This window comes from Papio anubis, chromosome 4, assembly GCF_008728515.1.
Source record: "Papio anubis isolate 15944 chromosome 4, Panubis1.0, whole genome shotgun sequence".
NCBI lineage: Eukaryota > Metazoa > Chordata > Mammalia > Primates > Cercopithecidae > Papio > Papio anubis.
The window spans coordinates 169,163,680-169,182,760 of NC_044979.1; the positions used below are offsets into that span (position 1 = coordinate 169,163,680).

The 19,081-nt window shown below is 41.0% G+C and overlaps 1 protein-coding gene across 4 annotated transcripts in view; it reads right to left on the reverse strand.

The window, feature by feature from the left end:
• The window catches only part of CRYZL1 (crystallin zeta like 1), a 53,075-nt gene that overhangs the window by 28,239 nt on the left and 5,755 nt on the right, over positions 1-19,081 (reverse strand). For 3 of the 4 annotated variants that reach the window (XM_021935093.2, XM_021935094.2, XM_021935095.1), the window contains exons 2-4: positions 15,171-15,242; positions 7,962-8,039; positions 4,679-4,751 (exon numbers count right to left, since the gene is read on the reverse strand). In XM_021935093.2, coding sequence (XP_021790785.1) covers positions 4,679-4,751; positions 7,962-8,039; positions 15,171-15,236 — 217 coding nt within the window. In that variant the 5' untranslated portion in view covers positions 15,237-15,242. Of the gene's footprint in view, positions 1-4,678; positions 4,752-7,961; positions 8,040-15,170; positions 15,243-19,081 lie in introns of those variants that run through there. The other variant, NM_001168787.1, reaches the window with a different exon arrangement.

A 19,081-nucleotide genomic window follows, 5' to 3' on the forward strand; every position in this document is an offset into this window, starting at 1 on the left:
CCTGTCCCTTTTAAGGGCTTACAACTCTAAAGGGGTCCGCAAGAGAGGGTCGTGATCGATTGAGCAAGCAGGGGGTATGGGACTGGGGGCTGCATGCACCGGCAATCAGAATGGAACAGAACAGGACAGGGATTTTCACAACGCATTTCCATACAATGTCTGGAATCTATAGATAACATAACTGGTTAGGTCAGGGGTGGATCTTTAACCAGGCCCAGGGTGTGGCACTGGGCTGTCTGCCTGTGGATTTCACTTCTGCCTTTTAGTTTTTACTTCTTCTTTCTTTGGAGGCAGAAATTGGGCATAAGACAACATGAGGGGTGGTCTCCTCCCTTAAGAAGAGTGACATTAAAATGATTTTGATTTGGGAAATAAATTCAGGTTGATACCAAGAAGTTTTCTGCAACTTTATGGAAATGATATAGTTACATTTTCTCTGCATATGTAGAGAAAAAGCCTTGACTATCAGTCAATTCATTTGAGTAGTTTCATTCAAAGAGTTACAAGAGGAAAAGGGAGGAAAAAAACCCAAATATTATTGAATGCCTCCTTGTGCCCAGCATTGTTGTGTATTTATACATTTAAACTTCACAATATACCAATAAGGTAGGTATTATTACTTCTATTTAACAGAAAAGGAACTGAGGTGAAGCAGTGAAGTAAGATGGAAACCTGAATCTGGAAATGGTCCCTTCGACTGGCTCTGTCAACAAAATGGCCCCAGAAGGCATTTGTTGCCACTAGCAAGTAATTTGAAGCCTGGTATTTCTACTTTCAAGCCCTCCTTTTGGAGTTTGCTCCTTCTTTGGCTCCCTCCTGTGCCATCATCCCCGAATCCTTTTGGCTTCTGATTCACTGTACTTTTCTCTTTCCCTTCTACTGCTGATCCCTGTCCTCCTAAGGTCACTCTGACTCTTTTTTTCTTGCTGTCCTTGATACTCCTCTTCTTTTAACTGACCCTCAAACAGTGCATTCCAAAGGGTTCTTTGTTTACATCTCTCATCCTTTTCCACTCTCTCTCGGAGAATTCATCAACTCTATTATTTCAAATACAACCTACATGCTGACATTTCTCAAATAGATACTTTCCAGCATAGATCTCTCACCCTTGAGCTTTAAACTCATTTAATTGCTTACTAGATATTGCCAGTGAGACGTCACTTAAGTACCTTGACTCAGTAAGTATAAATCTGAACTCATAATGTTCCTCCTAATGGATCATCTTCCTTTTTTTTTTTTTTATTTAATAAAGTTTTATTTTTCCAAATGTACAGTTGGTTGGACCTATTCATGCATCTTCACCAGCAGCTGGAGCATCTCCGCCCTTGGTATTTCTGGTGTAAATTACTTGAGCTCTGTGCTTTGAAACCAGTTTGATAAGTCCTTTACTAAGGAGCTCCTGAAGGACTGCCCTGGCCATAGAGCCTCAAATCTTCAGTCTCTCAGAGACCACAGCTGGGGTTATAAGTTTATAGTTGGGAACTTCCTTAGAGAGTTTGTCATAGGTAGCTGTGTCAAACAAGACTAAGTTATTGAGCTTGTCCTGAACTTTGCCTTTGGACCACTTCTTCTTTTTGGCCTTGCCCCCGGATTTGTTCACCGGGTCTTTGTCTTTCTTGGCCGACTTTCCGGCATCCTTCTTCTTCTTGTCTTCCTTGGGCGGCACTGTGAAGCTCGGAGAGCAGCAGCAGACACTGCAGCCTCACTAAGATGTTGGACGGATCTCTTCCTTTATCAAATGTTGGTTCCAATTCAAGCCTGAACCAGAATTCTGTAAGCCATTCCTGGTTCTCATCTGTTTTTAATTTCCCAGTTCCAATGAATTACTAGGTTCTGCTGACTTTATTTCCTCAATATGTCTTGAATCCATCCCTCTTCTCCACCTCTGCCAGCACTGTTGAGGTTGTGAACTTTGCTGTCTCTTGCCTCTTGGTCTACAACCCAACCAGTCCTCTCACCTATAGACTTGTTTGCCTCACATCCACCCTTCCTTCAAATGGCTACTCTAATAATCTCCCTAAAGTACGATCTGATACCTAAGTCTCAACTAAAGGTCTTGGCCCTTGTCTATCCTCCTGCTTTATTTTTGGAAGGCAGGAATTAGTGTTCACATCATCATGAAAGTATTTTGTGCAATATCTTTTATTCTGCAATATTTGAAGGAGAATTTTTTTTTTCTTTTTTCTTTTTTTTTTTTTTGAGACGGGGTCTTACTCTGTTGGCTCAAACTCCTGGGCTCAAGCGATCCTCTCACCTCTGCTTCCCAAAGGCTGGGATTACAGGTGTGAACCACCACACCCAGTCCAGGAGGAGAATTTTCTTGACAAAATGTTTCTCTGCTACCAAGTACCATGCTGTTGACGCCTGCCCAGGACTTCATCTTGCTCTAGCAATACCAAACTCTTTGTAATTCTTATACACATCCCACTTTCACTTGCTTGTCTTTGCTCATAATATCCTCCCTGCTGGGTGTGATTCTCCATCTGCCTGCCCCTTATTATTTGGACATCTTACTCCAAGACGCCTTTCCTGTTTCTTCTGGCCGGGTTAAGCAGCTTTCTTCGGAGCTTACATAATAATCTGCTCACGTATGTATTTGTCTCTCCCCTAGAGAGTGAACTGTTTAAGGGCAAGGACTTCATTTCACTTATATCCTAAGCACTTAGCAATTGCTCACTAAATGTAGAATGAATGATCATCTGGTTATTATATTTATTTTTCTACAGACTGAGAAAAAAGGAAACACAATTATCATTTAGCTTTGTCAGAAGATTACATAGAGTATCAAATCTATTATATGTTAAAATCACAGGTAAAACTCAAATATAGTCTAACATAACACATTTATTCATTCGCATACGAGGTAAGAGCAAACACATTAATCATGAACCACCTGTTAGTGAATATTAAGTATAGGTCTATTTAGAAATAAATTATATCAAAAGCCTGATGTAAGGCTTACTGTTCTGTATGTTAAGATCATTATTTCATCATAAAAAGACAATATTGGTCATTCTATTCAATATATGATCACTTATGGATTTAAATATATAACCCCTAAACATTTACTACACTGTAATAAGCTCTTCAATTATAAAATACCAATTAAGTCCTATTTTTCTTTTCAATTAAAAATAAAAAGGGCCAAGGACAGTGGCTCATGCCTGTAATCCCAGCACTTTGGGAGACAATGTGGGCAGATCACTTGAGGTCAGGAGTTCGAGACCAGCCTGGCCAACATGGTGAAACCCATCTCTACCAACAAATACAAAAATTTGCCAGGCGTCGTGACGAGTGCCTGTAGTCCCAGCTACTTGGAAGGTTGAGGCAGAATCGCTTGAATCTGGAAGGCGGAGGTTGCAGTGGAGTGGACATCATGCCACTGCACTGCAGCCTGGGTGATAGAGTGAGACTCTGTCTGAAAAGAAAAAAAAAAAAAAAAAAGCCAGACAAAGCCAGGCATAATGTTGTATACCTGTAGACCAGGGGTGTCCAATCTTTTGGCTTCCCTGGGCCACATTGGAAGAGAAAGAATTGTCTTGAGCAACACATAAAATACACTAACACTAAATGATAGCTGATGAATAAAAAAAAAAAATCACATTTAAAAAAATAGTCGGGAGCGCTGTGGCTCAAGCTCAGCATCCCAGCACTTTGCCGGTGACGGCGGATCACGAGGTCAGGAGGATCGAGACCATCCTGGCTAACACACGGTGAAACCCCATCTCTACTAAAATTACAAAAACTAGCCGGCTAGGTGGCGGTGCCTGTAGTCCCAGCTACTCGGGAGGCTGAGGCAGGAGAATGGCATGAACCCGAGGCGGAGCTTGCAGTGAGCCAGATCTGGCCACAGAGATTCAAGTGACAGAGCAAGACTTCGTCTCAAAAAAAAAAATTAATTAATTTTTTGAGACAGAGTTCTTCCCACTTGTCGCTTCTAGGCTGGAGTGCAGTGGCACGATCTCGCTCACTGCAAGCCCACCTCCCGGTTCATGCCATTCTCCTGCCTCAGTCTCCCAAGTAGCTGGGACTACAGGCGCTCGCCACCACGCCTCCAGCTAATTTTTTGTATTTTTTTTTTTTTTTAGTAGAGACGGGGTTTCACCAGGTTAGCCAGATGGTCTCGATCTCCTGACCTGATCCGCCTCCGTCTCGGCCTCCCAAAGTGCTGGGATTACAGGTTTGAGCCACCGTGCCCGGCCTTGTATTTTTAGTAGAGACGGGGTTTCACCCAGGCTAGTCTTGATCTCCTGACTGTGATCCGCCCGCCTTGGCCTCCCAAAGTGCTTCGGATTACAGGCGTGAGCCATCGCGCCTGGTCAAAAAATCACATAATGTTTTAAGAAAATTTACGAATTTGTATTGGGCTGACTTCAAAGCTGTCCTGGGCCGCATGCTGGTTGGACAAGCTTGCTGTAGACTCAGCTATTCAGGAAGCTGAGGCAGCAGGATCACTTGAACCCAGGAGTTAAGGCTGAAGCTATGATCAGGCTTGGCAACACAGAGAGACCTTGTCTCTCAAAAAAATAAAAATAAAAATAAAAAAGGACATTTTCATATAATTAAATTTAAATTTCAAAGGCTGTATATAATTTTATGTACCAGGAAACCAATTAGCTACCATTTAATTTCTTTTACCTTAGAAAATAAATACATATACTCACATCTGTATACTTACCATCTAATACAATTCCAGCAATTTCTCTCCCAACAGGAAATAAATCCTTTTTCATCTTCATTTCTGCCAGAAGCTAAATCATGACAAAGGCTGTTAACATACTATCATCAGAAGAAATCCTGGACTCTATTTTAATGTGTGAGGAAAGCAAGAGCAAAAGTCAAATCACAGAAAGAGCAAATATGGTTCAAGTTTTGGAATTAAGACAAAGCAAATAACTTCACAAAATAGGTTTCTCTAAAGGGTAGGAAACGAAGAATTTACTGAGGCATTAGTTGATCTGCAGGACTTAGGAATGAATATTCTTATTCAAATTACCATTAACATCCTTTGTTTAACATCTTTACTCTGCCAAGTATGAAGGGAAATTATGGCCAAAACATTTCTTGGTTGTCTAAACACTATCAGTCATCTTATTCAGGTGAAGGGAGGGTAGTCTGGAGAGAATACTGTTGAATAAGGGGGTGTGGCCAATGAGAACAAAGGGTTCTCCATTCCCATACCCTTTAAAATCACCTGAGTTGTTAAAAGCGTTGGGTTAGGGAGTGGGTGAGAAGTAGTGCTGAATATTAACAGTAATCTACCATATAATTTCAGATTCATCGTGACTGGAGTTTCTTTTCGTTAAGGCTACATTTTTAAGAGATTGGTATTTTATTAGACTGTGACCAAATTAATTATAAGTACTTGTCTTTTGAAGTAACACGGTGTACTAAGATAAGCCTGTGGTTTAAGCTCCTGGCACTTAACATTAGAGAGGCTGAACGTATCTGTAGATACCATAATATTTTAGGAACAGTAAGTAAAAAGAAATTGAAATAATTCTCTTCTATATTTATTTTTCAATTTTCTGATCTCCTGTATGTATACCTGATTGTCAGAAGTCTCTTATTCAATATGGAACACTATACTTTTCTTAAGATGTTCATATGACATTCTTACAGAAGTACTGGGTGTTTTACAGTATTTCTTTTCTTTTTTTTTTTTCAGATGGAGTCTCGTTCTGTCACCAGGCTGGAGTGCAGTGGTATGATTTCAGCTCACTGCAACCTCTGCCTCCCAGGTTCAAGCAATTTTCCTGCCTCAGCCTCTCGAGTAGCTGGGACTACAGGCACGCGCCACCATGCCCAGCTAATTTTTGTAATTTTAGTAGAGACGGGGTGTCACCATGTTGGCCAGGATGGTCTCGATCTCTCGACTTTGTGATCCGCCTGCCTCGGCCTCCCAAAGTGCTGGGATTACAGGTGTGAGCCACTGTGCCTGGCCACAGTATTTCTTTTATGCACATTTGTATGGAGTTAAAACCATGGTTTTAGGCCGGGCGCGGTGGCTCAAGCCTGTAATCCCAGCACTTTGGGAGGCCGAGGCGGGCAGATCACGGTGTCAGGAGATCGAGACCATCCTGGCTAACATGGTGAAACCCCGCCTCTACTAAAATACAAAAACTAGCCGGGCGTGGTGGCGGGCTTCTGTAGTCCCAGCTACTCGGAGGCTGGGAGGCAGGAGAATGGCCTGGAACCTGGGAGGCGGAGCTTGCAGTGAGCTCTAGATCGCCACTGCACTCCAGCCTGGGTGATACAGCCAGACCGCCTCAAAAAAACTATACTTTTATAATTACATCCTGGCTCCTTCCACTTACTCATGTTTCTTACATTACCCACACAGTTTTCATAACCATTATGCTTAACAGATGTGCAATATTTCATTCAACTGATTTTACCATAATTTACTATTTATTTCTGTTAGACAAGGAGATTATTTCCAAGGCTTGGATTTTAATGGATTTTTCAGTTCTAAAAAAAACATCTGAAGACAGAAATCTGCAGACAAGATCTAGTACTAGTACTCTTGTGAAAAGACTTCAGGGGATCCCACTAATGCATTTGTCAAGTCATGCCCATGTTACAGAGTTGCCCAATGAAAGCCTATACCCGGTCTGTAATTTCCTAAGTGTGACTTTATCAAAGAAGACTTTTAGATTCCTAAAAATTATAGTCACATTATAATCCAATAAGTTATGGGTCATGTAAACTATGGCATTAATCCTAAAAAACAAAACAAACAAAAAAACGGAGTAAATGGACCTGCTCAATTTATCTTTTTTTTTTTTTTTTTTTTGAGACGGAGTCTCTGCTGTGTCGCCTAGGCTGGGTGCAGTGGCGCTGATCCTGCTCACTGCAAGCCCGGCCCTGGGTTCAGCCCATTCTCCTGCCTCAGCCTCCCAGTAGCTGGGACTACAGGCTCGCCACCACGCCTCTGTGGGCTAGCTTTGTATTTTAGTAGAGACGGGTTTCACCATGTTAGCCAGGGATGGTCTCTCTCGGATCCTGACTCGCGGATCCACCCACCTCGCCTCCCAAAGTGCTGGGATTACAGGCTTGAGCCACCGCGCCCGGCCAGACCTGCTCAATTTATCATGGCACATTTAACCACAGTTTATTTACCACTGAAAACGTTCTATGTATTTCATGGTCAATAATGAAAGATTACTGCAGGGCAGTGTGAGGTAGAGATGTATGTTTATGAGAGAGCAACGCAAAAAGAAATGACAAGAGAAAGATGAACCATAACTAATGATATTAATTAAATATCTAATTGGTAGCTAATAAACTGATTAGGTTTCTAGTTTCTATTTTATTATTTATTTCTTCCTTAATAATAGACTTTGTTAATTATAAACTGTTTTCTGCAATGTAAAGGAGTTTATAAAATATTTACATTAAATATTTCTATTTTCTTATAAAATATTTGTATTTTCATATAAAATATGTAACTTCAATCAGACTAATAATGTCCCTTATACAGAAATATACAAAAGCACACTAAATTTTCTCCCCTAGCTGTTCTATTCTTCTAAAGATGGTAGGCCGGGCGCAGTGGCTCACGCCTGGAATCCCAGCACTTTGGGAGGCCAAGGCAGGTGGATCACCTGAGGTCTGGAGTTTGAGACCAGCCTGGCCAACACGGCAAAACCCATTTTTACTAAAAAACATACAAAAATTAGCTGGGTGTGGTGGTGTACCCCTGTAATCCTAGGTACTCAGAAGGCTGAGACAGGAGAATTGCTTGAACCCAGGAGGCAGAGGTTGCAGTGAGCTGAGATTGCACCACTACACTCCAGCCTGGGCGATAAGAGCGAAACTCCGTCTCAAATAAAAAAGTTAATAAAAATCAAGATGATAATAAATTCTTCACATTGAGATGTCAGTTATCATTATATTTATACACTAAATACACTAAGAAACTCTCATTTTACTTTGCGCCATAATAAAAGAACCAATACCTTTGTATTTATCTGGCTGAGAGCACAAGCTTTAACTTGAAGTTTTACAAAGTTATCCTCTGTAACAGGAAGATTTTCCTAGAACCAAAGGATAATAAAAGAATATGTTATTCACACATTCCTATGAGAACTTCTTTATGCTGTGAAAATTTTCACACATAATTAAACAAAATTAATCAGACCCCAAATCTCACAGCTAATTTTAACAACTATAAGTAATTATAGAAATGTATATAATAAAAAAAGAATAAAGAAAATTTGGGGGTACAATTTTAAAAAAGCTTTCGGACATATATTTTTAAAAGTACTCAAATAACAATATGGATATATGTGTAGACAATAAAGTTAGGATAACAAAGTAAAGCAGCAAATACTGTACTCCTTTATTCCAACCTAAATAATCTCAGAACATCGGATCTTCATGTTTACAAAGATATCCTTAAACACATATACACATAACTTAGAGCCTTTACAATTTTTTTTTTTTTTTTTTTTTTGGAGACAGAGTCTTGTTCTGTTGCCCAGGCTGGAATGCGGTGGAACGATCTCGGCTCACTGCAAGCTCCGCCTCCCGGGTTCACGCCATTCTCCTACCTCAGCCTCCTGAGTAGCTGGGACTACAGGCGCCTGCCACCACACCTGGATAATTTTTTGTATTTTTAGTATTGACGGGGTTTCACCGTGTTAGCCAGGATAGTCTCAATCTCCTGACCTCGTGATTCACCCGCCTCGGCCTCCCAAAGTGTTGGGATTATAGGTGTGAGCTACTGTGCCCGGCCGGCTTTTACTAATTTTTAGAATTTTATTTTTTTGTTTGTTTTGTTTTGAGACAGGGTCTCATTCTGTCTCCCAGGCTGGAGTGTGGTGGCACAATCACAGCTCACTGCAGCCTCATCCTCCAGGGCTTAAGTGATCCTCCTGCCTCAGCCTTCTGAGTAGCTGGGGTTACAGGCATGCACCGCCACACCCAGCTGATTTTTAATTTTTTTTGTAGGACTGGGGTATTGCTATGTTGCCCAGGCTCGTCTCTTAAGTCCTGGGCTCAAGAAATCCTCATGCCTCAGCCTCCCAAAGTGCTGGGATTAAAGGCATGAGACATAGTGCCCAGACCTTAAATTTTCTTTAATGCTATAAGTGAAATTCTTTTTTAAAAATATAATTAAGAAATAGAGATGGTGTCTCGCTGAGTTGCCCAGGTTGGTCTTGAACTCCTGGGCTAAAGTGATCCTCCCATCTCAGCCTTCCAAAGTGCTGGGATTACAGGTGTGGGCCACTGTGTCCAGCCAGTAAAATTATTTTTTCCTTTTTTTTTTTGTTTTGAGCTAGAGTTTCTCTGTTACCCAGGTTGGAGTGCTGTGGCACAATCTCAGCTCACTGCAACCTCCGCCTCCCGGGTTAAAGTGATTCTCCTGCCTCAGCCTCCTGAGTAGCTGGGATTACAGGCATGAGCCACTATGCCTGGCTAATTTTTTTTTTGTATTTTTAGTAGAAGATGGAGTTTCGCCATGTTGGCCAGGTTGGGGTCTTGAACTCCTGACCTCAGGTGATCTGCCCACCTCGGCCTCCCAAATTGCTGGGATTACAGGCGTAAGCCAGTGAGACTGGCCAGCCAGTGGAATTCCTTACACTCCTTTATTCAACTCTTCCTTAATATGTGTCTTGGACATTTCACCATGCCCCATGGGATTCTGGGGTCAACATACCAATGCAACTGAACCTAATTATCTCTCAGATTCCACTTCTAGATAGAAATTCAAAGGCAAGGCTGGGCATGGGGGCTCACGTCTGTCATCCCAGCACTTTGGGAGGCCGAGGCAAATGGATTACTTAAGGTCAGGAGTTTGAGACCAGCCTGGCCAACATAGTGAAACCTGGTCTTTACTAAAAATACAAAAAATAGCTGGGCATGGTTGCGCACGCCTGTAGTCCCAGGTACTTGGGAGGCTGAGACAGGAGAATCGCTTGAACCCAGGAGGTGGAGGTTGCGGTAAGCTGATATTGTGCCACTGCACTCCAGCCTGGGTGACAGAGCGAGACCTGTCTCAAAAAAAAAAAAAAAAAAAAAAAAAAGAAAGAAAGAAAAAAGAAAAGAACAAAAGAAATTCAAAGGCAAACATAGTCCAAATTCAGACACTCAATGTCATCCACCTATATTATTAAATATAATATCACCTCCGCTAAACAACTGTACCTGGTACTGATAATTAAATCAGTCTCCTCTACCCCTAATATGCCCACGATTAGATCAAAAGTTGGCCAAGAATAGCCACTTATATAGCCCCTCCTGTGATGTATCACAGGGATCACTGTGTTTTATTTATCAGGAACACAATCTGAGAACATCTTTTTAAATCTCAGTTTTGACAAAACTTGGTGATAATATGAAGATGTTCAATAATATTGGTGAGTCTGTGAATTTTACTCACGATCTTGTGAACCTGGAGATGTTTCTTCCCAAGAACCAATCAACCCCTGGCCCTCATCCTGATCAATGACAGAAGTCAAGCTGTCTGAAACACAGAGCCCTGGCCTAATTGTTTTTGTTTTTTTGAGACAGGGTCTTGCTCTATCATCCAGGCTGGAGTGATGTGGTGTGAACACGGCTCGCTGTAACCTTGACCTACACAGGTAGGTGCCACCACGCCTAGCTATTTTTTTTTTTTTTGGTAGAAATGGGGGTCTCACTTTTTTTGCCTAGGCTGGTCTTGAACTCCTGGGCTCAAGTGATCCTCCTGCCTCGGCCTCCCAAAGTGCTGGAATTACAGGAGTGCACCACTGTGCACGGCCTAAATGTTTTAGGAGTTAGTGACAGACAAGAGAGAAAACTGGATTGCGTTCACGATCCAAACTCTCATAATTATTATGAAATACTGATTAACATATAGCACTTACTTTTAATCCCTAAATTTATGGAAGAATGATTTTGGCTTGCTACAAATCTTTCTAATAATCACCAATACTATATATGAAAATTCTACTATCTATGCTTAAAGTAATAAAAAACTTGGTGATAATCTGAGTATGAGTGATCATTTAAAACTTAGTAAATGAGGTAACTTTGGCAATCTCTGAAATGTGTATGGAAAACAGTATTTTTCTACCTCTTCCATTTCACATACGGGACAAGGTCTGTTTTTTTGTTTGTTTGTTTTTTTTTCTGAGACAGAGTCTTGCTCTCTCACCCAGGCTGCAATGCAGTGGTGCAATCTCCGCTCACTGCAAGCTCCGCCTCCCGGGTTCACACCATTCTCCTGCCTCAGCCTCCCAAGTAGCTGGGACTATGGGCACATGCCACCACACCTGGCTAATTTTTTGCATTTTTAGTAGAGACGGGGTTTCACCATGTTAGCCAGGATGGTCCCGATCTCCTGACCTCGTGATCCGCCTGCCTTGGCCTCCCAAAGTGCTGGAATTATAGGTGTGAGCCACTGTGCCTGGCCAAGACAAGGTCTTTTCTGAAATATAGCTACTTTCTGAAAACTTGCATTATTGTGGTATTACATGTTATTTCGCAACATGTAAGACTATTAAGTTTGTTCTGTCCTCCTAATACCTTTTACGCTACCAACCTGAGGAACTAAAACCTCTTTTGCAGCAATTCTTTTAAAAATATTTTTTAAAGTAAGGTAGTGTAATGCCTGCAGCTTTATTCTTTTGGTAAAGATGGCTTTGGCTATTCAGAGTATTTTGTGGTTCCATATGATTGTTACAATTATTTTTTTATTTCTGTGAAAAATGCCATTGGCGTTTTAATAGGGATTGAATTGAGTCTGTAGATGGCTTTGGGTAGTATGGACATTTTAACAATATTAATTATTCCAATTAATGAACACAGACTATCTTTCCACTTATGACTGTTCTCTTCAATTTCTTCCATCAATATTTTATAGTTTTCATCGTAGAGATAATTCACCTCCTTGGTTAAATTTATTCCTGGGCATTTTATTTTTTTATTCTTTATAGCTATTATAAATGGGGTTGCCTTCTTAATTTCTTTCTCTTTTTTTCTGAGACAAGTCTTGCTCTGTTGCCCAGACTGGGGTGCAGTGTCAAGATAATGGATCACTGCAGCCTTGACCTCCTGGGCGCAAGTGATCCCTCTACCTTAGCCTCCCAAGTAGCTGGGACTACAGGTGTCAGCCAGCATGCCTCGCTAACTAAAAAAAAAATTTTTTTTGTAGAGACAGGGTCTCCTTTTGTTGCCCAGGCTGACCTTGAACTCCTGGGCTCAAGTGATCTTCCACCCTCGGTCTCCCAAAGTGCTGGGATTATAGGCGCCTCGCCTTTTAATTTCTTTTTCAGATAGTTTGCTGTTGGTATAGAGAACTGCTACTTGGCCAGGCGCGGTGGTGCACGCCTGTAATTCCAGCACTTTGGGAGGCTGAGGTGGGAGGATAGCTTGAGCCCAGGAATTCGAGACCAGCCTGGGCAACGCGGCGAAACCTGCCTCTACAAAAACACAAAAAAAAGTCAGTCGGACAAGCACAGTGGCACATGCCCGTAGTCTCAGCTACTCAGCAGGCTGAGGTGGGAGCTGATGCTGGGGGAGGTTGCAGTGAGCCCAGATTGCACCACTGTATTCCAGTGTGGGTGACAGAGCAAGACCCTGTCTCAGAAAAACAAAACAACAACTACAAAAAGAACTGCTATTATTTTTTTTCTTTCGGAGACGGAGGCTTGCTCTGTTGCCCAGGCTGGAGTGCAGTGGCACAAACTTGGCTTACTACAACCTCCGCCTCTCAAGTTCAAGCAATTCTCCTGCCTCAGCCTCCTGAGTAGCTGGGACTACAGGCACATACCGCCACGCCCGGCTAATATTTTGTATTTTTAGTAGAGATGGGGTTTCACTGTGTTGCCCAGGCTGGTCTTGAACTCTTGAGCTCAGGCAATCCACCCACCTCGGCCTCCCAAAGTGCTGAGATTACAGGTGTGAGCCACCGCGCCCTGCCTCCTGATTTTTTATTTTGTATCCTGCAACTTTACTGAATTCATTAATTAGTTCCAACAGGTTTTTGGTGGAGTCTGTAGAGTTTTCTATATATAAGATCACGTCATCTGCAAACAACAGGGATGGTTTGACTTTCTTCTTTCCAATTCGAATGCTCTTTCTTTCTTTCTCTTGCCTAATCGCTCTGGCTAGGACTTCTAGTACTATGTTGAATAGAAGCAGTGAAAGTGGTCATCCTTGTCTTGTTCCAGATTTTAGAGGAAAAGCTTCCAACTTTTTCTTGTTCAGTATGATGTTAGCTGCAGGTTTGTTATACATGACTTTTATTATATTGACATATATTCATTCTGTGCCTAATTTATGTAGGGTTTTCATCATGAAGGGATGTTGAATTTTATTACATGGTTTTTCTGTATCTATTGAGATGATCAGAGGGTTTATGTCCTTCATTCTGTTAATGTGATGTATCACATTTATTGATTTGCTTATGTTGAACTATCCTTGCATCCCTGGTTTGAATATCACTCAAACACAGCTGTCAGGGAAATAGATATCAAAACCACAAGAAGATATCCCCTCATCCCCATTAGAAAGGCTATTATCAAAAAGACAAAATGTAACAAATGCTGGTGAGGATGTGGAGAATGGGAACTCTTAAACACCATTGGTGGTCATGTAAATTAGTATAGCCATTAAGGACAAAAATATGAATGTTCCTCAAAAAATTAAAAATAGAACTACCAGGCTGGGCGCAGTGGCTCATGCCTATAATCCTAGCACTTTGGGAGGCCGAGGTGAGTGGATCACCTGAGGTCAGGGGTTTGAGACCAGCCTGGCCAACCTGGCGAAACCCTGTCTCTACTAAAAATACAAAAATTAGCTGGGCATGGTGGTGCATGCCTGTAATCCCAGCTACTCAGGAGGCTGAGGCAGGAGAACCACTTGAACCTGAGAGGCAGAGGTTGCAGTGAGCTGGGATGGCACCACTGCACTCCAGCCTGGGCAACACAGTGAGACTCTGTCTCAATTAAAAGATAAAATAAAATTAAAAAAAAAAAAAGAACTATCATGTAATCCAATAATCCCTCTCCTGGGTATGCATACAACCAAAGGAAATGAAAGCAACATGTCAAAGTGATAGCTGTACCTCCATGTTTACTGCAGCTATTCACAATAGCGAAGATATGGAATCAACCTAAGTGTCCATCGACAAATGAATGGATAAAGAAAATGTGGTATATATACACAACAGAATACTACTCAGCCATAAAAAGAAAAAAATCCTGTCATTTGTGAAAATATGGATGAATCTTGAGAATGTTGTGTTAAGTGAAATAAGCTAAGCACAGAATGACAAATGCTACATGATCTCACTCAAATATGGAATCCTAGAAAGTTGATTGCATAGACTTAGAGAGTCCAATAATGGTTATTAGAGGCTGCGGAGATTAAAGGGGTAGGAGCTGGGGAGAGAGGTTTGTCAACAGGTACAAAGTTACAGATAGATGGAAGGCATAGGTTCTGGTGTTCTATTGTACAGTAGGGTAACTATAGTTAAGAATGTATTACATACTTCAATATAGCTAGAAGAGAGAATTTTGAGTGACACAACAAAATGGCAAGTATTTTACTGATGGATACGCTAATCACCCTGATTTTTTTTTTTTTTTTTTTTTGAGGCGGAGTCTCGCTCTGTCGCCCAGGCTGGAGTGCAGTGGCGCGATCTCGGCTCACTGCAAGCTCCGCCTCCCGGGTTTACGCCATTCTCCTGCCTCAGCCTCCCGAGTAGCTGGGACTACAGGCGCCGCCACCACGCCCGGCTAATTTTTTGTATTTTTAGTAGAGACGGGGTTTCACTGTGTTAGCCAGGATGGTCTCGATCTCCTGACCTCGTGATCCGCCCGTCTCGGCCTCCCAAAGTGCTGGGATTACAGGCTTGAGCCACCGCGCCCGGCCCCTGATTTGATCATTACATAATTTATACATGAATCAAAACATCACATGGTACCCCATAAATATGTACAATTATGTGTCAATTAAAAACAAAATAAAACTTAAAAAACAGTTAAACTACAATATGAGCCACCATTTTCACATAAAATTTAAAGGAAAGTACTGTAATTTGAGGAGTTTCATTTAAGTAATTTTTCTTCATTAAGTCTCAAAGTCTCATGTTACTCAAAGTAACATGTCATTTAAAAGTGGGTTTATTGCATATAAAGATACAGTAACTTCTTTAATGATTAAACATTTTTTCTTACCCTTTCTTGAAATACAAATGTTATTTCTTCATCTGTGGAACTCTGTTGGAAATATAAGCCTTTCATAGTCACCTAAAAATAAATACGTATACATGAAATAAAATAACAAGTCTTCCAGACTAAATGTAAGCAAAAATGGAAAAACAGCGCTGGCAAAGGATAAAATGACAACTATAATGTAGTTTTCAAATAAGTACATTTAGAAAATCTTTCTCAAAGTGATCAAATAAGAGAATATGCAACACTCTCTGGGCACCTGTCTTACCGAGAATGTGTTTACAGTTCAACCTTGTACTACAAAGGCAAACATGCTTCATTTTACTTTCCTATACAATAAAAAAGATTACTTAAAAGAAGTCTTATGATGGCCAGAGAAACTCAATTTTATTTACCTTTTATTAAATTTTCCTTTATTTACCATTTGTCAAAGGCTTTCAAAGTCTTAAAGGTCATTAAAAAGGAGAAAGCGAACAGCCAAGACACTGGTTCAAACTGTGGCCCTAATTCTTCTCTGTCAGTCTATAAACCATTTAATGGAAGTATTTAAACTTACAGCCGGGCACGGTGGCTCACACCTGTAATCCCAGCACTTTGAGAGGTCAAGGCGGGCGGATCATCTGAGGTCGGGAGTTCGAGACCAGCCTGACCAACATGGAGAAACCCCATCACTACCAAAAAAAGAAAAAAAGAAAAAAAGAAAAAAAATTAGCCAGGCGTGGCAGTGCGCGCCTGTAATCCTCGCTACTCAGGATGCTGAGACAGGAGAATCGCTTGAAACCAGGAGGCGGAGGTTGCAGCAAGCCGAGATCATGCCATTGCACTTCATCCTGGGCAACAAGAGCGAAACTCTGTCTCAAAAAAATAATAAAATAAAACAAATAGGCAGGGCGCGGTGGCTCAAGCCTGTAATCCCAGCACTTTGGGAGGCCAAGACGGGCGGCTCATGAGGTCAGGAGATCGAGACCATCCTGGCTAACACGGTGAAACCCCGTCTCTACTAAAAAAAAAAATACAAAAAATTAGCCGGACGTGGTGGCGACACCTGTAGTCCCAGCTACTCGGGAGGCTGAGGCAGGAGAATGGCGGAACCCGGGAGGCGGAGCTTGCAGTGAGCCGCCATCGCGCCACTGCACTCCAGCCTGGGCGACAGGGCAAGACTCTGTCTCAAAACAAACAAACAAACAAAAAAACAAATAAGCTTATATTCTGTGAACTTCTTGAGGCATCTCTAAAGATTCCACAAGTGTTTCTTTAATTTTCAGAGTAATTATATGGTAAGACTTTTTTATGCAAATTTTACAGAAGTATAAAATATAGAAAAGTACACAAATCCTTGAAGCGCCTAACTTGTTGAATTTCACAGTGTGAATAAGTCCACGTCACGGCAGGAGACACATCATCGTATACCTCCAGAAGTTCCCTGTGTCCCCTTCTCCTCCTAAGGAGACCCAATATCCTAAGTTTTAACAACACGGATTAGTTTTGTCTGCTTTTGAACTTTATATAAATAAAATTATATTCTTTAATGTCTGTTTTCTTTCTTTCTATATTAGGTTTGTGAGTCTCACTCACGTCAGTTACTTGTAGTTGTATTCTATTCATCCCGCATTGCTACATAGTACTCCATTGTATAAACAAATTGCTATTTATCCATTCCACTATAGACAGACCCTTGAATTGTTTCCAGTTTGGGGCTCTTATGAATTGTTCTCTTAAAAACATTCTTGTATATACTTTTTGGTGAAAGTACTATTATTTTGTTTATGGAAACTGAGTCTTAGCTTAAAGCACATAGTTGGTGTCTCATAGCAAAAGCTGGGCCAGAACTGGGATAAAAACTAGGTGCTACTGATTCCAAAGTCGTTACTCCTTTTTTTTTTTTTTTTTTTTTTTTTTTGGCGATGGAGTCTCGCTCTGTCGCCAGGCTGGAGGGCACAATCTTGGCTCATTATCTATCTTGGCTCACTGCAACCTCTGCCTCCCGGGTTCAAGCAATTCTCCTGCCTCAGTCTCCCAAGTAGCTGGGACCATAGGCACGCGCCACCACATCCGGCTAATTTTTGTATTTTTAGTAGAGATGGGGTTTCACCATGTTGGCCAAGATGTTCTTGATCTCCTGACCTTGTGATCCGCCCACCTCGGCCTCCCAAAATACTGGGATTACAGGCATGAGCCACCGCGCCTGGCCTAAAGTGGAATACTTTAAAGATAATTATTAAGTACCTGTTGATAGTTCTGGCTACATAATTTGCAGGGCCTAGTGCAAAATGAAAATGTGGGAAGCCTTGTCTAGAAATTATTAAAATTTCAAGATAGCAGAGCATGAAATCAAGCAAAAGTCTCTTCTGAATGTGAGGTCAGTGAGACTGCATAGGCCACATGCCCATAAAGCCAGCTCTCTGCATTGAATGTTAATGGATCTACTTGGATCCAAATACGTAAAGAGTTTTTACAGAGTGTAGTTGAGCAATGGTTGCTGGTTTCCTGGATGTGATAATCAAATGCTGGAACTAACAGAAATGAATACACGTTCAAGATATATATAGAAATTATGTATGTAGCATGTATCAACGAAGTATATAAAAGCAGGATTAAGCTGGGTCAAATGATTAATTCTAACCCTTTGGTTGCAGAAGGTGTTTGTGTCAATGTTTTTGGGGGCTGGGGAGAACCTAAGCATGTATACAGCAGTTACGTATTCCCTCCAGCATTAAATCTAACCTCTTTTGCCTACCTTTGAAGGCTCTCTAAAACGCATACTCACTCTTCCTACTCTACCTTACTGCTTCCACAATTTTCAAGCACATACCCTCTGTCTATCTAGTCAGTATGACTTCACATCATATGGTTACCCCATCTCAGAGCTTCTAGGCATGGCCTCTTTCCTGACAGAATGCTGTAATTTACAGATTCTGCTAAGTAAATAAAGTTCAAGTTATACCCCCTCTCTGGAATCATCCCCAGTGACTCACTCCGTTTGTTCCATGCTTCCCAATGTCATTACATACTAAAAAAACTTTGCTTTATTTACTAACTAGAGTGCTTTACCCACCATTGCCTGGGAAAATCGACATCGATTATTATTAAATAATAAAAAAAAAAAATCTCCGTTCCTACTCAGTCTGGAGTTACTAGAACTGCCTTTTTGAGAAGTGGAACAATTACATATCAACGTCTTGATTTCAAAGCATTTTGCTTTGTGATATTGGACACTACTGTTTTCTCTGCCCATTGAATCTTGAAATATATGGCATGTCTCCCAGATAAGCAGTCACATGGACCTTAGACTGTGCCCCAGTTTCAAAGACCCTGGAGGACAACTGCTTGTTTGCACCCCTAATATCCCCTAAAACAAATATTGTGTATATAATAATGGCAATATTTTTAGTCACATCATCCTAACTAGTTTCTCTAAATTAAGTGAAAATTGCCCTGGTTGGTGGAAAAAAGTAAAGTTCAGTTGGTCCAATTAAGAATTGTATGGGAACAAAAATATCCTTAAAGTTACAAAGTAAAGAAAGAGAGGTGTTTTTTTCACAAACGTAGCCAGAAGAAAACTGAGGAAATATTTTTCTTGCAAACCCAAAAAAGGAATACTGAGTTCCTAGTACTAGGAAAATGGTAGAATGGATGGTGTTCAAGGCCCACATGGTTTCCTAGTCAGATTAAATAAAAGTCTATTATTTAACAAAATTTTATTTCATTTTATTTTTTGTTTTTTGTCTCACACTCTGCCAAGTCTCATATTATTTAATAAAATTTGTATTGACTTAAACACATTTGCACACAGGACATAAAAGTATTAAACATTTTACAAAATAAAAATATACATTAAAACATATAGGCTGAGCATGGTGGCTCACACCTGTAATCCCAGAACTTTGGGAGACCGAGGCAGGTGGATTATGAGG